At 58.7% G+C, this 15,614-nt stretch overlaps 1 protein-coding gene across 4 annotated transcripts in view; it reads right to left on the minus strand.

Annotated features, from left to right (window-relative positions):
• The window catches only part of MSI2 (musashi RNA binding protein 2), a 424,197-nt gene that overhangs the window by 59,095 nt on the left and 349,488 nt on the right, over window positions 1-15,614 (minus strand). For all 4 annotated transcript variants that reach the window (XM_004707028.3, XM_045299348.1, XM_045299347.1 and 1 more), the window contains exon 6: window positions 7,844-7,926. In XM_004707028.3, the coding sequence (XP_004707085.1) occupies window positions 7,844-7,926 (83 nt within the window). The remainder of the gene's footprint in view (window positions 1-7,843; window positions 7,927-15,614) is intronic.

Here is a 15,614-nt window from a genome sequence, read left to right on the forward strand (position 1 = left end):
CTCACGGACTACGGTGAGCCACCCTGTCCCTCCTCCACGATAGTCCAGGCAGCTCACGTCTGCAGACAGACAGACAGAGCTCCACCTCCCTGCTTCCATCAGCAAGGTGCGCCAAGGGAGTGTCCCGGGCGGGACTATTTGGGGAAAGAGCTGATGGTGGCAGCAGCAGCTGTTCTTGTATTGCTGAGAACGTGCAAGGACATTTCAAAGTGAACTGGAATCCTGCCTCCAGCAGGTGCCTGGATTCTGCCCAAGGCTGGATGCGTGGTGCCCCACCCCTGACCCCCTAGTGCACAGTGGGCTCAGCAGAAACCCTGCTCGGGGCCCAGTTAACCTCTCCACTTTCAGGTCAAAGAGCAAGCATGGAACAAAATACTCGACGGAACACCAGCGTGAACCTTTCTGGGGAGAAGGGGGCCCAGTAAGTAAGCCAGCTGCCAATGAGGGGACCCCTCCACTCATGTGACCTCGTGGGGTCTCAGAGGAGAACCACATTCCCTTGGACTTCTGGTTGCGAATTCTAAGCATCAGCTATGTCTTCCAAAGCCTCTTTTGGTTAAGGCTCATTGTCTGCAGGGCTCAGCATCCCAGGGAGTCCCGGTGGTCTGAGAGAGCTCTGAGCAGCCTCCTTCACTGAGTTTCCAGACACCCCTCCTCCCAAGACCTGCACCCCAGGGAGTGGCTAGGGATGTCAGGAGCAGCCCAGAAGCCCTGGGTCCCGAAATAGTGGGAGGGCTCCACCCAAGGTCGGATGAAGGGCAGACAAACCAGGACCTGGCAATCGGGGCTCAAGAGCGGCCGCGGCCCTCTCCCTTCAGGCAGATGGCGTCGGCCCAGAGGGCAGTGGACACTTGAGCCTCCCGTCCTCCTCCCTACCTCCACACACCCATTGCTCCCGCCTCGTTAGCAGCCTGCACACAAACAGTTGTGTGTGCCCGGGCCTTGCGTATGAGTGAGAGAGGGATTCATGGGGGGCCAGGCTGGCTCCCTCCCCACGTAAACATGAGGTTCATTTATTAAATGCCTCCCTGGCATTTCCTTTTCTGCGTTCATCCCGCTTGTTTAATATTGCATTTGACATTCTCATTTTATAAATGGCAACAGAAGCAGAATGGATGGCTAAAATTAGCTTACGAGCGAGAGTGATGCTACAAATAGGATCGTGCACACAGGAGCGTGCTTAATTCCGCCCCCATACTACGCCCCTCCCCCTACCCCCCCATGCTCGGGACTGGCTCCAGATTCAGCTCTCGTCTACGGGGCTGAGGAGGAGCAGCCCAAGGGAGTGGCTTTGTGCCAGTGCCAGGGCTTTCCAGCCAGGGGGCAGCGTCCAGATGGTCACTCCTGCCCGGGGCTGCCTCCCAGACACCTTGGCCAGCATGACGCGGGGGTCGTCAAGCCTCCTACCCCTGGTACCTGACGGCTCTGCCAGCCGGGCTGCGCTCACCCCTCCCGGCCCCTTGGCTGGAGGATGGAAGCCTTAGTGCTCCTCAGCCTTTGCTCTGAGAAGCCGGCTTTCAGACCCTCCCGGTGCGTGCGTCAGTGGCAAGGTCTGACTCAGCTCCCCTGGGGTGTACATCACAGCTCTGGCTCCCCCGGTGATGCTCTGGGGGCAAGGGGGGGGCACCTCCTCTTCCTTTTCTTCAGCGCCAGCCAGCATGGTCCAGAGGGCCCCCCTCCCACTCCCCACTGTCCAGGCCCTGCACCAGGAGTGGTGCTGACTCGTGTGCGCAGGAGACCCTCACTGTACAAGCACACCTTTGAACAAAGTGATGCTGGGAAGAGTGGTCAGAGCAAGGGGGACGTCACTGCGAAAGGGCTCAGTACGTGCGGCCCAGAGTGTGTGGTGGCCTGTGTGTCTGCTTCTCTGGGCAGGGTCCTCCTTGGGCCCGCCCCGCCTCACACGGAGGCTCCGAGTCCCTGCCCAGGAAGAGGGCACAGTGGGCCCAGAGCTTTCTCTGGGAGGAGACCTGGTCTCTCTGACCACCCAGGTGGGCCAGCCCAGGATGCCAGGCCGCCTGGCCCAGCTCCATGCAACCGGCTCTGGGTGGACAGTTAATGTCCCTCCTGTTCTCTCATGAGCAGTGGTCCCCGGGCTCCTCTGACTGCAGTGTGCACACAGACCCCTGGGGGTCATTAGAATGCAGCTTCTGATCCGAGGGTTCCAGGGAGGCCTCAAACTCTGTGGCTAGCAAGCTCTCGGGGGATAGCAGGACCCTGGGTCGACCTCCCCCCCCCATGCCCATGCGATGTGAAATCAAGCCAGCACGCCTTGCCAGACAGATGCTCTGCTCGGTGAGTTTCTGCAAACTGGCCCGCCTTAATATAAGGATTATGTAAAGGAATCCTATGGTTTCTATTGGGCTCACGGTGACCGACGATGACGCTGTGGCTGAGAACAGAGCTGTCTCCGCGAGGGGGTCCAGTGGTGGGCTTCCTTCAGCAAGGGATCTCACCCGGCTTTTCTTCCCTGCTCCCTCTGGGCGGACTTGAACCTCTGACCTTCCTGTTGGCCACGGAGCACGTTCACAGTTTCCACCACGCAGGGACCAGTCTCTTGCTGGCCCTGTCGAGAGAGAGCCCATCTTGTATCCGTGAGAAACGCCGGTTCCTCAAACAGAGGTTTGCTTGAGTTGATGACACCGAGCCGGGGGTACAACGGGTTACCAACCACCAGCTGCTCTGAGGGAGAGAGAGGCGGCTTCCGACCCTTGACGGTCTTGAAAACCCACAGGGGCAGTTGCACCCCACCCTGCAGGGTTTCCTATGCGCCCCCACAGCAGCGAGTCTGGTTTCTGATGTGACGTTGCCGACAGGGTCTATGCTGTTGAGAGTCCCTCCATTGGCCCTGGCTCTGCCACCTTGGAACTAGCTGTCCTCGGGTTGTACAGGGCTCTCAATGCCCAGTGTCCGGGCACTGGGAGGAGGTCATGGGTGTGGCAAATGACATCCGGGCACCTCTCCAACTGCACCCCAAGTTCTCTCCCAGTGAAAGGGGCTTGGCTACCTCGCTCCACCTTGAGGTAGGGACTGGGCCTCAGAGGCCACAGAGCTGGCTCTTTGTTAATTCCCACCTCCCTCCCTCCGGCCGCCTTGCTCGCCAGGAGGCCACTCTGAGGCTGAGCTCTGGCGACTAATCAGCCGGCGTCCCTGCTGCTTGGTGGCTGCTTCAATCAGGGCGACACAGCGGGCGGCATTAATAGCTGCCCCCCTTCCCCTGCTCCCGCCTGTGGGGCCCACAAGTGGCCAGAGAGGAGCTTCTCTCAGATGGTCAGGAGAGGGTGTGGGCATCTGAGTGGGTGTGCTGAGCACACTCTGACATGCCCTGAGCCCAGACCGGTACCTGGAGTGTGGCCAGCTGCCTGCTCTGTCCCTGGACCACCAGCCTCAGGGTCTGGAGGAGGGGGGGAGCAGCGGTCCTCAGCTGACTGGGACCCCGAGCTCAGCCCTTCTCTGCAGCTGGACCCGAGTGCTGACAGGGGCCGTGGGGGCGGTCAGGGGGCTGGGAAGGCCGGCAGTTCCTTCAGGCTGGATAGGGATGTGCTGCTGCCACTGAGAGGGGCCGCTGAGTCCGTTCTGAATCACGGCGAGGGCTGCAGTCACCTTCATGGGAGCCGACGGCCACCTCTTGCTCTTGGGGGACACCTGGGAACTGAACTGCTGACCTTCTGAGCAGTGGCTAGGTGCTGAAAGGCTGCGGCACCTGGGCTCCTTGGAGCAGGCGGGCATGCACGTCACCTTTCTGGGCATGGTCGCATGTTGATGATGGGGCCGTGGGCAAACTCCATGCGGAAGATGGGGCTGGCACTGAGCACTACATCAGAGAGGCCGTGACAGCCCATTGGAGGGACGCTCGCTGGCATCCAAAGATGGGACCATTGGTAGCACCTTGACGGGCGGGGGTGGGGTGTCAGGTGCTGCCACCTGGGGGAGACCTCCTTGGGGCAGGCCTATAAGGGGCAGGGCAGGGCAGGGCAGGAGCTCCTCTCTCGCAGGGCCCTGACAGCCGTTCTCCGGGCACTGTTTAGCCGCTGGTTCTCCTAGGATCCTTGTTTCACAAGCAACAACCAGATTGTATGGGACATCGGTTTGGGGGTACGCCTCTCCTCATCCCTTATTTGTTCATAACTAGGCGGTCAGGGAGGCCACAAAGTGCCAGAGCACTTGGGCATGGATCAAGCACCAGAGCCCTGGGTTCAAGTCTCGTCTCCACGGCTGGTCAGCGGTGCCGGAGGCCACCTGACCTCCGGGCACATGCCTCTATGTATGTGGGGGGGAGGGGGACCGGGGGAGGGCGCTGAGAGCAGTGGATTGCTGTGTTCACTGAGACCGTCTTCACAGCACCAGAACGGGCCTCCGCACGTCTCAACACCGCCGTGGTGTGCAGCTTGGCAGTCTCTGATTCTTGGTCTTTCCGGCTCTCCAATTGAAATTCTGTCCGTTGCTCAGTTTAAATTCATTTCCGTTTCTTTGGGCCTCAGAAGTAGGACGCAGCACTACAGAATTCAAAGCTACTCACGAGTCGGGCTCCTGGGCCGACGCCCTCTGGATGCGACCTTCTTCAGATGCAGGGCAGGGAGCATCCACGGAGACAGCTAAGGACATTTACTAAGCCCCTCCCCGAGAGTGGCGCGGTGCGTGCGGACACAGCCGAGGTCCTCCCGGTAGGTCTAAGCTCCCCCCGGGCGCACTAGTTGGTGGAGCTGGGTGGAGGACCTTGTCCTGAGGTCCACAAAGCGACCCCCCGGCTTTGTGGGGCTGCAGTCACCTTCATGGGAGCCGACGGCCACCTCTTGCTCTTGGGGGACACCTGGGAACTGAGTCACCGACCTTCTGGACAGTGGCTGGGTGCTGAAAGGCTGCTGAAAGGTGGGTTGAGACCCACCGCAGGCTTCCTGGTCTCCTCCCGCTTCTGCATATTCTTCTAAAGAGCACATCCTGAGCTCAAAGAAAGGTGTGCTCCAAGGGAGCCCAAATGCCATCTTTTCGGGGAGGGGGGTCAGAGCTGTATCTCCACTCCCCCCACCCCATTCTCTTGTACTCCAAGCTCAAAGGCCAGTCTGTCCAGTTCACGAGTCTGTCAGCCAGGAAGTTCAGGCCCTACGCTCGGTACCCTCTGGTCACCCTGAGGTAGGTCCCCCGGCTCAGTTTCCCCACAGCAACAGAGAGGAGAACAAAGCCCTCCCCACCCAGCACTCAGGCTCCTTTGAAGCTGAGTCAAGGGTGAAGGTCCTGCCAAGAGTCTCACCAGGCCCCCTTCCTGGGAGTCAGCACGGGGCTGCTACTGGGTGGTCAGTCGCCGATCACGGGGCCTTTCTTTTGAGCTGCCTCTGGGAGGACAAGAGCCTTCAACCTCTCAGCTAGCTGCCAGGCAAGGACTCCCCTGGGCAGTCACCGGGGAAAAACGTTGACAAAGGTTCACAGCAGGGTCATGCAGAGGCGGGTGTGAGGATGGACTAATATCTCCCCTGTGTATACACTGCAGTTTCACGGGACTGTCGGACACATGCTCAGACATCCTGGTGGCACTATGGGCGAAGCGCTGGGCTGCTGACCACAAGGCTGGAGGCTCAGTTCACCAGGCAGTCGCTCAGCAGGAGACCCATGAGGCCGGCCTGTTCCCATCACGACTTACAGCCTCAGAAACTCACCGGGGGCCGTTCAACTCTGCCCTATAGGGCTGCTGTGAATCAGAATTGGGTTTGGTTTTGGGGACACCTGCTATGCAGCATGGAGGCACCTCAAAAACACGATGCTAAGAGAAGAAACCAGACAGACAGAAAGTGCTGGGCACATGCCCAGACCTGGCAAACCAGCAGGATGGCAGCAGACAGGCAGCGTCTGCTCAGGCTGGGGCGAGAGGAGACTGGGCAGGCATCACTTAGTGGGGGGGCGCTGGATTGGGGCTTGTGATGGTTACTTTGGGACTAGATATAGACGTCTGTCGGAGGTACAATGTCATGAAGTTACTACCGATGAAGTCAGGACAAAACTGAATGGCGAGTTTTCTGTGATGTGAATTTCACACTTGAAAAAATGAAAGCGTTGAACGCAGACAGAAAATGCACGAGGGCCACAGGTACACACCCAAGGCAGCCCCCAGCATGGGGTCTGCATGGGGCCTTTCCCCATGGCCCCAAGAGGATCCGGAGGCCAGGAGAGAGGGGCTCACCCTCACTCAGGCAGGCTGTCAAGAGGGGCCCGGCGTCGGGGTTCCTCGGCAGACTTCCTTGTACACCGCCCTGGTTTTAAACAACAGCGAGTAGGACGCTACCAAAGAGACAAGCACCAGCCGGAAAGCACCTATTTGGGGGGGGGGGCTGGGGGGGCCAGAAAAAGGCCAGCCCCACCCCTCCCCACGGGCTGTGCTCCCATACACAGCTCTCCCCAGCCGCTGATCACCCCAGGTGGGGTTGCCCACACAGTGTGCAGTGGGCAGCCTTCCCTCTCAGATGCACACAGTGGCAAAAAACAATCCCAACAATATGATTTTAGGGCCCCGGCGGGGGTGGGGTGGGGGTGGTGGGGTGGTGGAGGGGGGTGGATTAGTACGTCGAATCTTGAATCGGGCCCGTAGCACCACACGCTCAGCACCTTCTCTGATCTTATCCCCACTAAAAGCTCTGTTACTGAATGTAAAGTCGGGGACACACATCAGACCCGTACACAATGCATATCTATCTGAAGGCCGTGTTTCAGAAGCGGGGGTGGGGTGGGGTGGGGTGGGGGGAGCATCGACAAAAGCAAGAAACTATTCCAGCTAGGGCTGCAACAGAAACACAAATAGTCCCCCCTCCCTCTTCTCCTGGGGCTGGAGGCTCTGCTGGCCAACCGCAATGTGTGCCCTTCCATTTTCTGGAACGGACAAGGTAAGTAGATTGTCACCTGGACTTCATGGGAGGAGGAGGTGAAGGAGCCCAGGTTCGGCACATGTCATGGCGCCCTCTGGTGGTCATTTTTCAGGCCTTCCCCCCACCCCCCCCCCCCCCCCAACACTCACTGCCAGTTAGTCCATGCCCACTCCTGAGAGACAGACCCTAAAGGTCAGGGGGGACTGCCCACGACGGTGACTCTTTAGGGGAGTCGAAAGCCTGTCTTTCTTCCCAGGAGCTGCTGGTGGTTTTGCCCAACTTGCGACCTCTGTGCCAGCAGGCTCCCCTCGGCAGCCTCCATCATCCACCTCCTTTCCGAGGGCGACCCAGGAAGGCTGGGAAAGAACTTGAATGAGCCAGAGGACGGGCAGGAAACGGCTGCTCATGAATGAGCAGACAGCATTTTCCTTCACTGCAAGGGGAGGGCAGCGGGGAGAGGGGCGACTGTTCACCATCCGGCAGAGTGGTGCAGAGAGAGAATTTAGTGCCGCTAACTTCCCGTCTGAAAGCCCTGCCATCGGGCTGATTCGGACTCACGGTGACCCTACAGGTTCAGACAGACCTCGTCCCGTGGGTGGTTTTGAAGCTCCTTGTGGGGGTGGAAAGCCTCCTCCCTATCTGAAGCAGACCCTTGAAGCCTGCAGACCTCCAGACAAACCCGCCCCCTGCCCACCACCTGTGTTTGCACCGGGGCCTTCACATGTCTACATGGTGGAGACAAAAGCATTCGGTGACACAGGAACACGATACAAAGTTCAAATCCCACTGTCCACAGGTGGCGTATTAGCACACAGTGCCGCTCGTTCTTGTCCATTCTGACTCGAAAGAAAGTCTGCCCACCTCTGCCCGCTAGGGCCTGGCCCCTTCGAGTCTCGGCCCTAGGCCCACCCCTGACCACCTTCAGGTAAGGATGGCAATAGAGCCGGCTGCCTACAAGGCAAAAAAAGTGCGTGTGTCCACCACTGACTTACCATCTTATTATTGATTTCGTGGAAATGAATCTCGCAGACTTTCTCCACCACGTCTTCATTCTCAAAAGTGACAAAGCCAAAACCTACAGGGACAAGGGCGACAGACAAAGAGGAGAGGGTGAGTCCGTGTCTGGCCCACTCACGTGGTCCTGGCCACCCCCACAGGCCCCTGGGAAAGCCTGGGAAGGACCCCACCTCTGTGCCCAGCACCCTCCGAACATCAGGTCAGCCCTCCACCCTCGGGAGGGCACAGGAGGCTCACAGGTGCCCCAAAGCAAACCAGAGTTCTCCTCCTCTGCTCCTTCCAGGGCAGAGCCCCAGGGTGCCCTGCGTGGAGGTGGGCTCCCAGGGGCTGTGCGGCGACTGTGGGCCACAGCCCATTGTACATGCTGGCCCGGCCAGCCCCCCCGGGTCAGCCTCCAGATGGAGCCAGTTATTTGTCCCTTTCTTCCTGAATTACTTCCTCTAATACCTCATCAGGACATCCTGGGGCCTGTAAGAAACCATTAAACGTGGCAGGCCTCTGTTCTGCACGGGCATCCTTTCTCTACTGCCGCTTCAAACGTGCTGCGGATTTGGGCCAGTTTAAGGCTGTTTGATGCCTGCTGTCCGCCCGTCAGCTATCCACTGTACTTGCTCGGCTGGAGGCCGGCTTTGCGAGACAAGGCTGCTGAAGAATTTTGGCAGACAACCGCTGCTTGGCATCCTGAGCTCCATCCCCTACCTTCCTACCCTCTTTCTTCTCTCCCACCCCGACAGGCTTCCAGCAGGCTGCCCCATCTGTGATACCACCCAAGAAGCCCTGCTTAGTACCACAGGGCCCTCCCCCACCCCCCTGCACATGGACCACAGCCACCCCTTGAGTGCCAACCACACGAGGAACACAAGCAAGGGGTGCACACACACTGATGACGGGGAGGTGGGGAGCCTGGCTGCAAGTACTGCCACTGGCTCTGACATCCCTTCCCCTTTCTGAGTCTCGGGCTTTGCACCTACAAGGGTCACAGTACACGCTGGGATTCCCAAGGCTCTTCTCTGCCCGGGCACATCACACAGGTAAACTGGCAACACTCACTAACTAGCGTTTCCTGTCCTGCGTAACCCTGAGAAGCAAGCTGCTGCCTCTCGATTCCACGGCTAGTTCAGATCCCTGCAGCCCAAGGTGGGGAGAGGATTCTCTCGGGGCGCCCTGGTCCTCCCACCTCCAGCTCTCACCCCACCCTATCCAAGGAACCTCGGGGAACAGGAAGCGGAGAGACTGAGCACCTACAGGGTCAGGAAGAATCCAATAAACGTATAAGCTCCCTCGATTGCCAGCAACACAGGGGGCAGGAGTCCCTGGGTGAAACCCATGGTCCGTGTGCTCAGCAGCCAACTCAAAGGTCAGCAGTTTGAGTCCACCCAGAGACAGCTGGGAAGAAGGTCTGGAGATCTTCTTCCCCCAAGCCAGCCGTTGAAAACCGCATGGGGCAGAGTTCTGCTCTGACTCGTGGCCAGCCTGGACCATCAGCAGGCCAGGGCCAAACCGAGACCCTAGGTGTGCAGGGCTCCATCCTTTACCTGACCCTGACAGCTCTGCAGAGGGTGCCTCCGTGCTGTGCATGCTCCCTGTGCATGCCCTGGGGGCTGGCCTCCCCCATACGGACACCCCCACCCCTGCATCCCATCTTCTTGCCTGGGGATTACTCGGGGCCTCACTTGTCGCTAATGGTCCTCTCTCAGGCCTGGATCTTAACCCCGGCAACATGCAAATCCCTAGACAGTGCAGGGCAGCTGGTTTGAAGAAGAACCTCACTGCTATCAGGTTTGGCCACGTGCACTTGGGCAGGTCACGTGTTACCCTCCTCCAGGCATGCTGGCTGCCGGGGCCAAGCATGTGGCTTTGAGGCCGGGGAGGAAGTGTCTAACCTAATCTGATCTCTGAGCACAGGAAAGAGTGACGGTCTCACAGCCACCCAGCCACTGGTGCATGGATTGGGTCCAGGCACAGAGACGGCACAGAGCAAGTCAAGTTACCCTGGGTGCTAAGAAGTCACGTCCCTGCCACTGAAGACGCCTTTCTGCTGAAACCCAGCCCCCTCTCCCTCCACCGTGCCAGTCTCTGTGTGGACTCCGGGCTCAGCACCCGGGAAAGAAACGGGAAGGGAGCCTGAGCCGGGAGTCACACATGCAGGTGCATCTGGGCGTGGGCTGGGCTGCTTCCTTTCCGTCCTGACCCCGCTAGTCTAGTGGCCCTGCTGGTCCTCCCCAAAGCCCCTGGGGCTCGGGACTCGAGGATCGCCGAGACGATTGCCCTGATGAACGGAGACGGTGCTGGATTTCAAGCCCTGGACTCGGGATGCATAACCATTTCGGGGATGTCAGGACTCATTTGCGGTCTTTTAAAGATCTGTATCATTTCGGCAGCCCTGTCTGTTTGGCCAGAGCAAGGGAGCAACGAAACACTTATCAATAAGTGTCATCAGTCCGTCCCGTATGGTTATTTTCTGTCTCCCAGGTGTGTCATCCTTGACAATGAATGCAGGGGCTCTGTGGTGAACATCCCCCACATAAATGAGGGGTCAGAAATCTGGGGGAGCCGAGTGGGGAGTGCGTGAGGAAAGCCTTCTCAGGCCCCCTGGTCTCTGAACAATAAGCCGCACCTTCAACGACATGAGTCTGTCCTGAGTCTGTCCGGAAGACTGGGCGGACAAGCTGAGCTCTTTCCCCCGTACAGAGCGCACAGCCAGCCAGACACGGAACTCTGGGAGACACAAGAGACACAGGTGCACGGGGCTCTCGGTGGCGTCGTTCAGGGTCTCCAGCCTACGGGCGGATACTCAAAATGTCGTGTCGCAGCAGCTTGTGATACGATCCAGTCACCAAGATACACAGCATTCTGGTGCAGGCGACCCCATGGACCAGCCTTGCAGAGTGCAATGTGCCAAATGCGAAAAGACAGACGTGCCGGCCCCCGGCCATCAACCATCCCGAAGAAGCAAATGCAGAGACAGACAGAGGAGCAGTGTGACCAGGGGCGGGGCCTGGAGAGTGGGTGCGTGAGGGATACCCGCGTTCTCGGTTTTGGGGGGATGGAAAGGTTTGGACACTGTGGTGCACTGACTCCTGCCACTGAACGGCGCACTTCAAAGAGGAACAAAGAGATGACAAATTCCATGTCATGTGTACTTTGCTGTCAGGTGCACCGAGCCCACCTGTCGCTACAGCAGCCGCGTGTGGCCAAGCAGAGATGCCTTCTCTAACAGGACGGATGTCAGGGCTTTCTCCCTTGGAGCTGCTACCTGGGTTTGACCCAGTAACCTTCGATTAGAAGCTCAACACTTAACTGTTGTGCCACTCGGGCTCCTTAGAAATTAAAACCCACTGCCACGGAGTGGAGTCTGACTCATAGGGACCCCATAGAGGGCTTTATGGGAGCAGACAGCCTCGACGTTCTCCGGGGGAGCGGCAGGCGGGTTTGAACCGCTGACCTTGCGGTTCGCAGCCCAGTGCCTCACATGGTGTGGCCACGCTCGAAGTCTGGCCGCAGAGCATGGGCTCGAGGAGCCCCTTCCGCTCCCTGTCAGCTCTGGAGGAAGGCCTCACCTCGTCAGCTCCTGGGAGACACCCATGTGCCCTGACCGCCTCACGTGTGACTGCAGCAACAGGACGAAGCAGTGGGCGGGTGGGCAGACGTGGGTGCCAGGGTGGGAGTCCTCCTTTCCGGGTCCACAGGGCCCTGTGGATTGTCGCTGTGGCTCAGCCACTCTCCGTGACCCTGAGAATCCCTCCTCGGCGCTGAGCCTCGGGATGGAGAGGAAGCCAGGAGCCCGTCTGGGGGACAGCAGACATGCTTCCCCACGGAACTGTCATGAGCACCCCGGCCCCGGTGGTCTGGGCTCTCAGAGAAGCCCCGGCCTTCCCACACGTCACGAGGGGCGGGGGAGTCCGTGAAGCCCCCCCTCCCCCCAGGGGATGGCACCAGGGAGCTCAAGCTCAAACAGAAGTGGGCTTTACCACGGAGAGACCTGGGGGGCGGCTGACCAGGTGCGTTCAAAATTGGAACTCTCTCAGGTCTCCTGAAGGAAGATTTTCCTGGAAACTAGCAAGGAAGCGCTGCTCAAACGGTAAGCGTCTAACACTCGCACCTTTCCCTCCCTCTTGTATTCAAAGGAGCACCTGGAGCGCTCCTTTAGATAAGGCAAGGCTGGGCAAAGCAAACAGCTGGGACACCCAAATGACCTGCTCCGAAAGCTGCATCGGCAGTTAACTCTGAGAAAGCTGTTTGGGGTCCAGGAGGGGAAGAGGGGGACAGCCTATGTCTAAGCTCACAAGCATACCCCCCTTTCTCTATCAGCTAGGTCAGTGCGCACTCCCCGGCAAGCGCGGTGCCTGGTGTGGCCCGGTGGAAAGCAACGGTGAACTCCGAGTCAGCGCGCTTCGTGAGCGGCGGCCGTTAGGAAAAACCCGGTTGTTAGATTTATTTTGGGTTTCCCATGAGGAATTTAAGGTACGTGTGTGCACGTGCATTTATAACTCACACAGCCGCCCCTCTCTGGCTAATCACCCATGGTTGGGGACGCAGCCTCATCTGGAGACGACGTCCAGCAGAAATCCAAATCCCTTAGATTTGGGCGCCGAGGGCTTCCCAATGCTTCCCCAGGTCACCTCCTACTTACTTCTGGCTCCTTCCTCTTTCGCCTGGCTACTCTTTCTTGGCTCGACTTCTCAGTCCAAGGCAGTGGCCCGTCCACCCAAGGCCGAGCAGGGGGCAGACCAGGGCCACAGTTTCTACCATGGGCCTCCTGCTCCTCTGGAGCCGGTCAACGGCGACGTCCTTGTCACAGCGCGTTCCAGGATGGATCTGGTGGTCGTGTGTGTGCTTGACCACAGTTAGCTGTGCTCTGTTACTGACCTTTCACCTTGGACCACCCCCACCCCCACCCCCAAACCAGAACCTTTCTGAACGACGGCGTCAGGCGACCTGGGCCGAGCAGACAATGAATGCTCTTGGCTGCTAACTGAAAGGTGGAGGGTGGAGCTTGGCGGCGGTGCCTTGGAAGAGAGTCCTGGATGTCCACCTTCCAAAGATCCAGTCATGAGGGAGCACCGTGCTCCTGCGATACCCTGGGTCCCCATGAGTTAGTTCCTACCCAACGGTGCTTGGGTTTTTGGTTTCGATGAGCGAGTTGGCTTCATCAGCCTGGAATGGCTTTCCTTCAAGCCTCCAAGATAACGGCATGTTTCCGATGACCCACTGCCACTTTGGGGTACTCACTGCACCACTCCCCAACACTGGGGAAAGCAAGCCTTTCAGACACTGGGTGTTGGGCAAGGGACAGAGCCGCGGTCCCAGCTCTGCCAGGAGCCAGCCGTGGAAAGCTCCCACGGTTAACAGACTGCTTCTCTGAGGCTTCAGTTCTACGTATGCTTTTCAAATGGGCACAGGGACTTCAGGAAGGGGGCCAGGGACGGGAGCCTGCGGTTCCACTCACGGACTCACAGGGTCAGAGCAACGCCGCCAGGTCCGCGCCGTCCACACCATCATTCCCATGTCTGAGCCCACTGTTGTCTGTCCATCCACCTCGTCACGGCTCTTCCTCTCTTGCTGCCCCTCCTTTACCCCGCATGCGGTCCTGTCCCAGGGACTGACCTCTCCTGGTCACACTTCCAAAGCACGAGAGATGAAGTCTGGCCATCCTTGCTTCTAAGGAGCCCTCTGGCTGTACTTCTTCCAAGACAGACCTGCCTGTTCTCCTGGCAGTCCACGGCACTTTCAATCTTATTGGTCAGCCCACAGTTCAAACACATCGACCCTTCTGGATTCTTCCTAATTCAATGTCCAACTCTCACATGCATCTGAGGTGAGGAAGATACCATGGCTTGGGTCCCCCCCACCCCAACCAAACAAAAACAAACTCACTGCCATCGAGTCAATGCTGACTCCGAGGCTGTGGGTTTCCGAGACTAACTGTTTACCCGAGGAGAAAACCCGGGCCTTTCTCCCTCAGCGCTGCTGCTGGTGGTTTCAAACTGCCGGCCCTGGGGATCACAGCCCAACGCATAACCACTACACCACCAGGGCCTGGGTCAGTGCGAGTTCGTCCTCAAAGTAACATCGTTGCTTTTCAATACGTTGAAGTGGTTAGTGTCTATCTGCCCGCACTCTCATAGTAGAAGAATCATTTACCCACACTTTTCCCTGAGCTCCCATCCTCTGGGCGTCCCTGGGGGGGTAAGAATGCTTGTTCCCACTTGACAGATGAAGGACTGAGGTCTTCCACCACAGCCCCACCCTTCCCACCAAGGCAGGCCATTCCATCTCCTGCCGCCTCTCCCGGAAGAAGGTCGGCAGAGCGGGCAGGAGCTCCCAGCGGGAGAAGGGCAAAGGGGGCACGTGGGGCGGGTACGATGGTCTGTTTCTGCCCACTGCCTCCTCCCTGCAGCCGGATGTGCCCGGTCCGGAAGCAGAGTCAGCCCTGGGGAGATGAGGGCGGGCAGTGACCCCCGGCAGAGGCGGTCTTTCCAGGCAGCACAGCGTGGAGCCCTTGAGCTCTGTCCTCTTTCTAGAACTCTCTGTGGGGGCTCCAGTTGACAACGAGGGGAGAGGAGCCTGATGGGGTGGGGGCGTGAGTTTACAGTCCTTGGGCACGAACAACTAAGAAAAAGGAGGAAAGACAGACAGACGGACAGAGAGGAGAGACCTGGGAGAGAAGAACCAGTGTCCATGAACAGCACAGGTAGAGGCTGTTGGACCGCACTTGCTTTGTGTGCAGTTCCAACCACCGCCACACAACAAATTCAGGGGGTTAAGAGAAGAAAGGACCACCAGGAGCCTCTCCCCCAGGCCAGAGTAACCTAGGAGGGGCCCTGGGGAGGCACTTCTCTGAATATGTTCAGGCTCTGGACTGGGTCACCAAGCCTGGTGGCACAGCCTACTGGCAGCCAGCCTGGCTTTGCAATGAGTCAGCCGCCTGGAGGGATAGATACATGGAGCAACATGCTTCCCCCCTTATTAAAAACAAAGCGCACAGGCAGGGATGCTGACCCAGGCTGCACCCAGCACTCAGCTTGGGCAGAACAAAGACTTCCGGCCAGGGCGCAGATCCAAGGCCAGCCCCCCAACCCTCCCCAGCGCCTCGAAGCCACAAACAAGCCCCCTAGAGACACAAGGGCACAGGTATAAGGGGTCCCAGACCTACGCCCTTAGCGTAGCCCCCTCTCCGCCTCCCCCATCGCCTCTTTCCTTTCTACCTCTGATCCCAGGAGCTGTCTTGTTTTTGGGGGGAGGGGCACGCCTGCCATGGCCCCTCCAGGGTGGCATCCCAGCCCCTCCGCTCGGGGACCATTTCTGCACCTGCTTCCTCGTTTACACCAGCACGTTGGCAGCTGGTTGCTGTAAACGATAATAAGATGCCTTTCCAAAAAATGAAGGAATGTGGCCAGGCACGCCAGACATCATGATATTGAAGCCATGTCAATTAATTTCTCCCCCTGCTTGATAAACGAGCCCCACTCCATCTCTTAATAATGAGGAGAGAAACAAGAAAAGTTGACACTTTGTTTAATTTATTTTCTCAACTTGCCTGGTCATATTTCTTTTTGCCTTGCAGAGCGAGCCGGGGCTGTGGGGAATTACAAGCGGCTCTCACCCAGCCCGGGCGCAGCTCGGTGGAATGGACAAGGGCCTCTTTATTCCCACACACCACTTAATCAGGAGGGGAAAGGGGCTTCGTGAGCCAGCTCACACCTGCGCCTCTCCAGCCGCATTTGGGGATGGAGGAAGCGGGAT

The sequence above is a fragment of the Echinops telfairi genome, unplaced genomic scaffold (genome assembly GCF_000313985.2).
Source record: "Echinops telfairi isolate 266 unplaced genomic scaffold, ASM31398v2 ScPeMD7_7458;HRSCAF=8496, whole genome shotgun sequence".
NCBI lineage: Eukaryota > Metazoa > Chordata > Mammalia > Afrosoricida > Tenrecidae > Echinops > Echinops telfairi.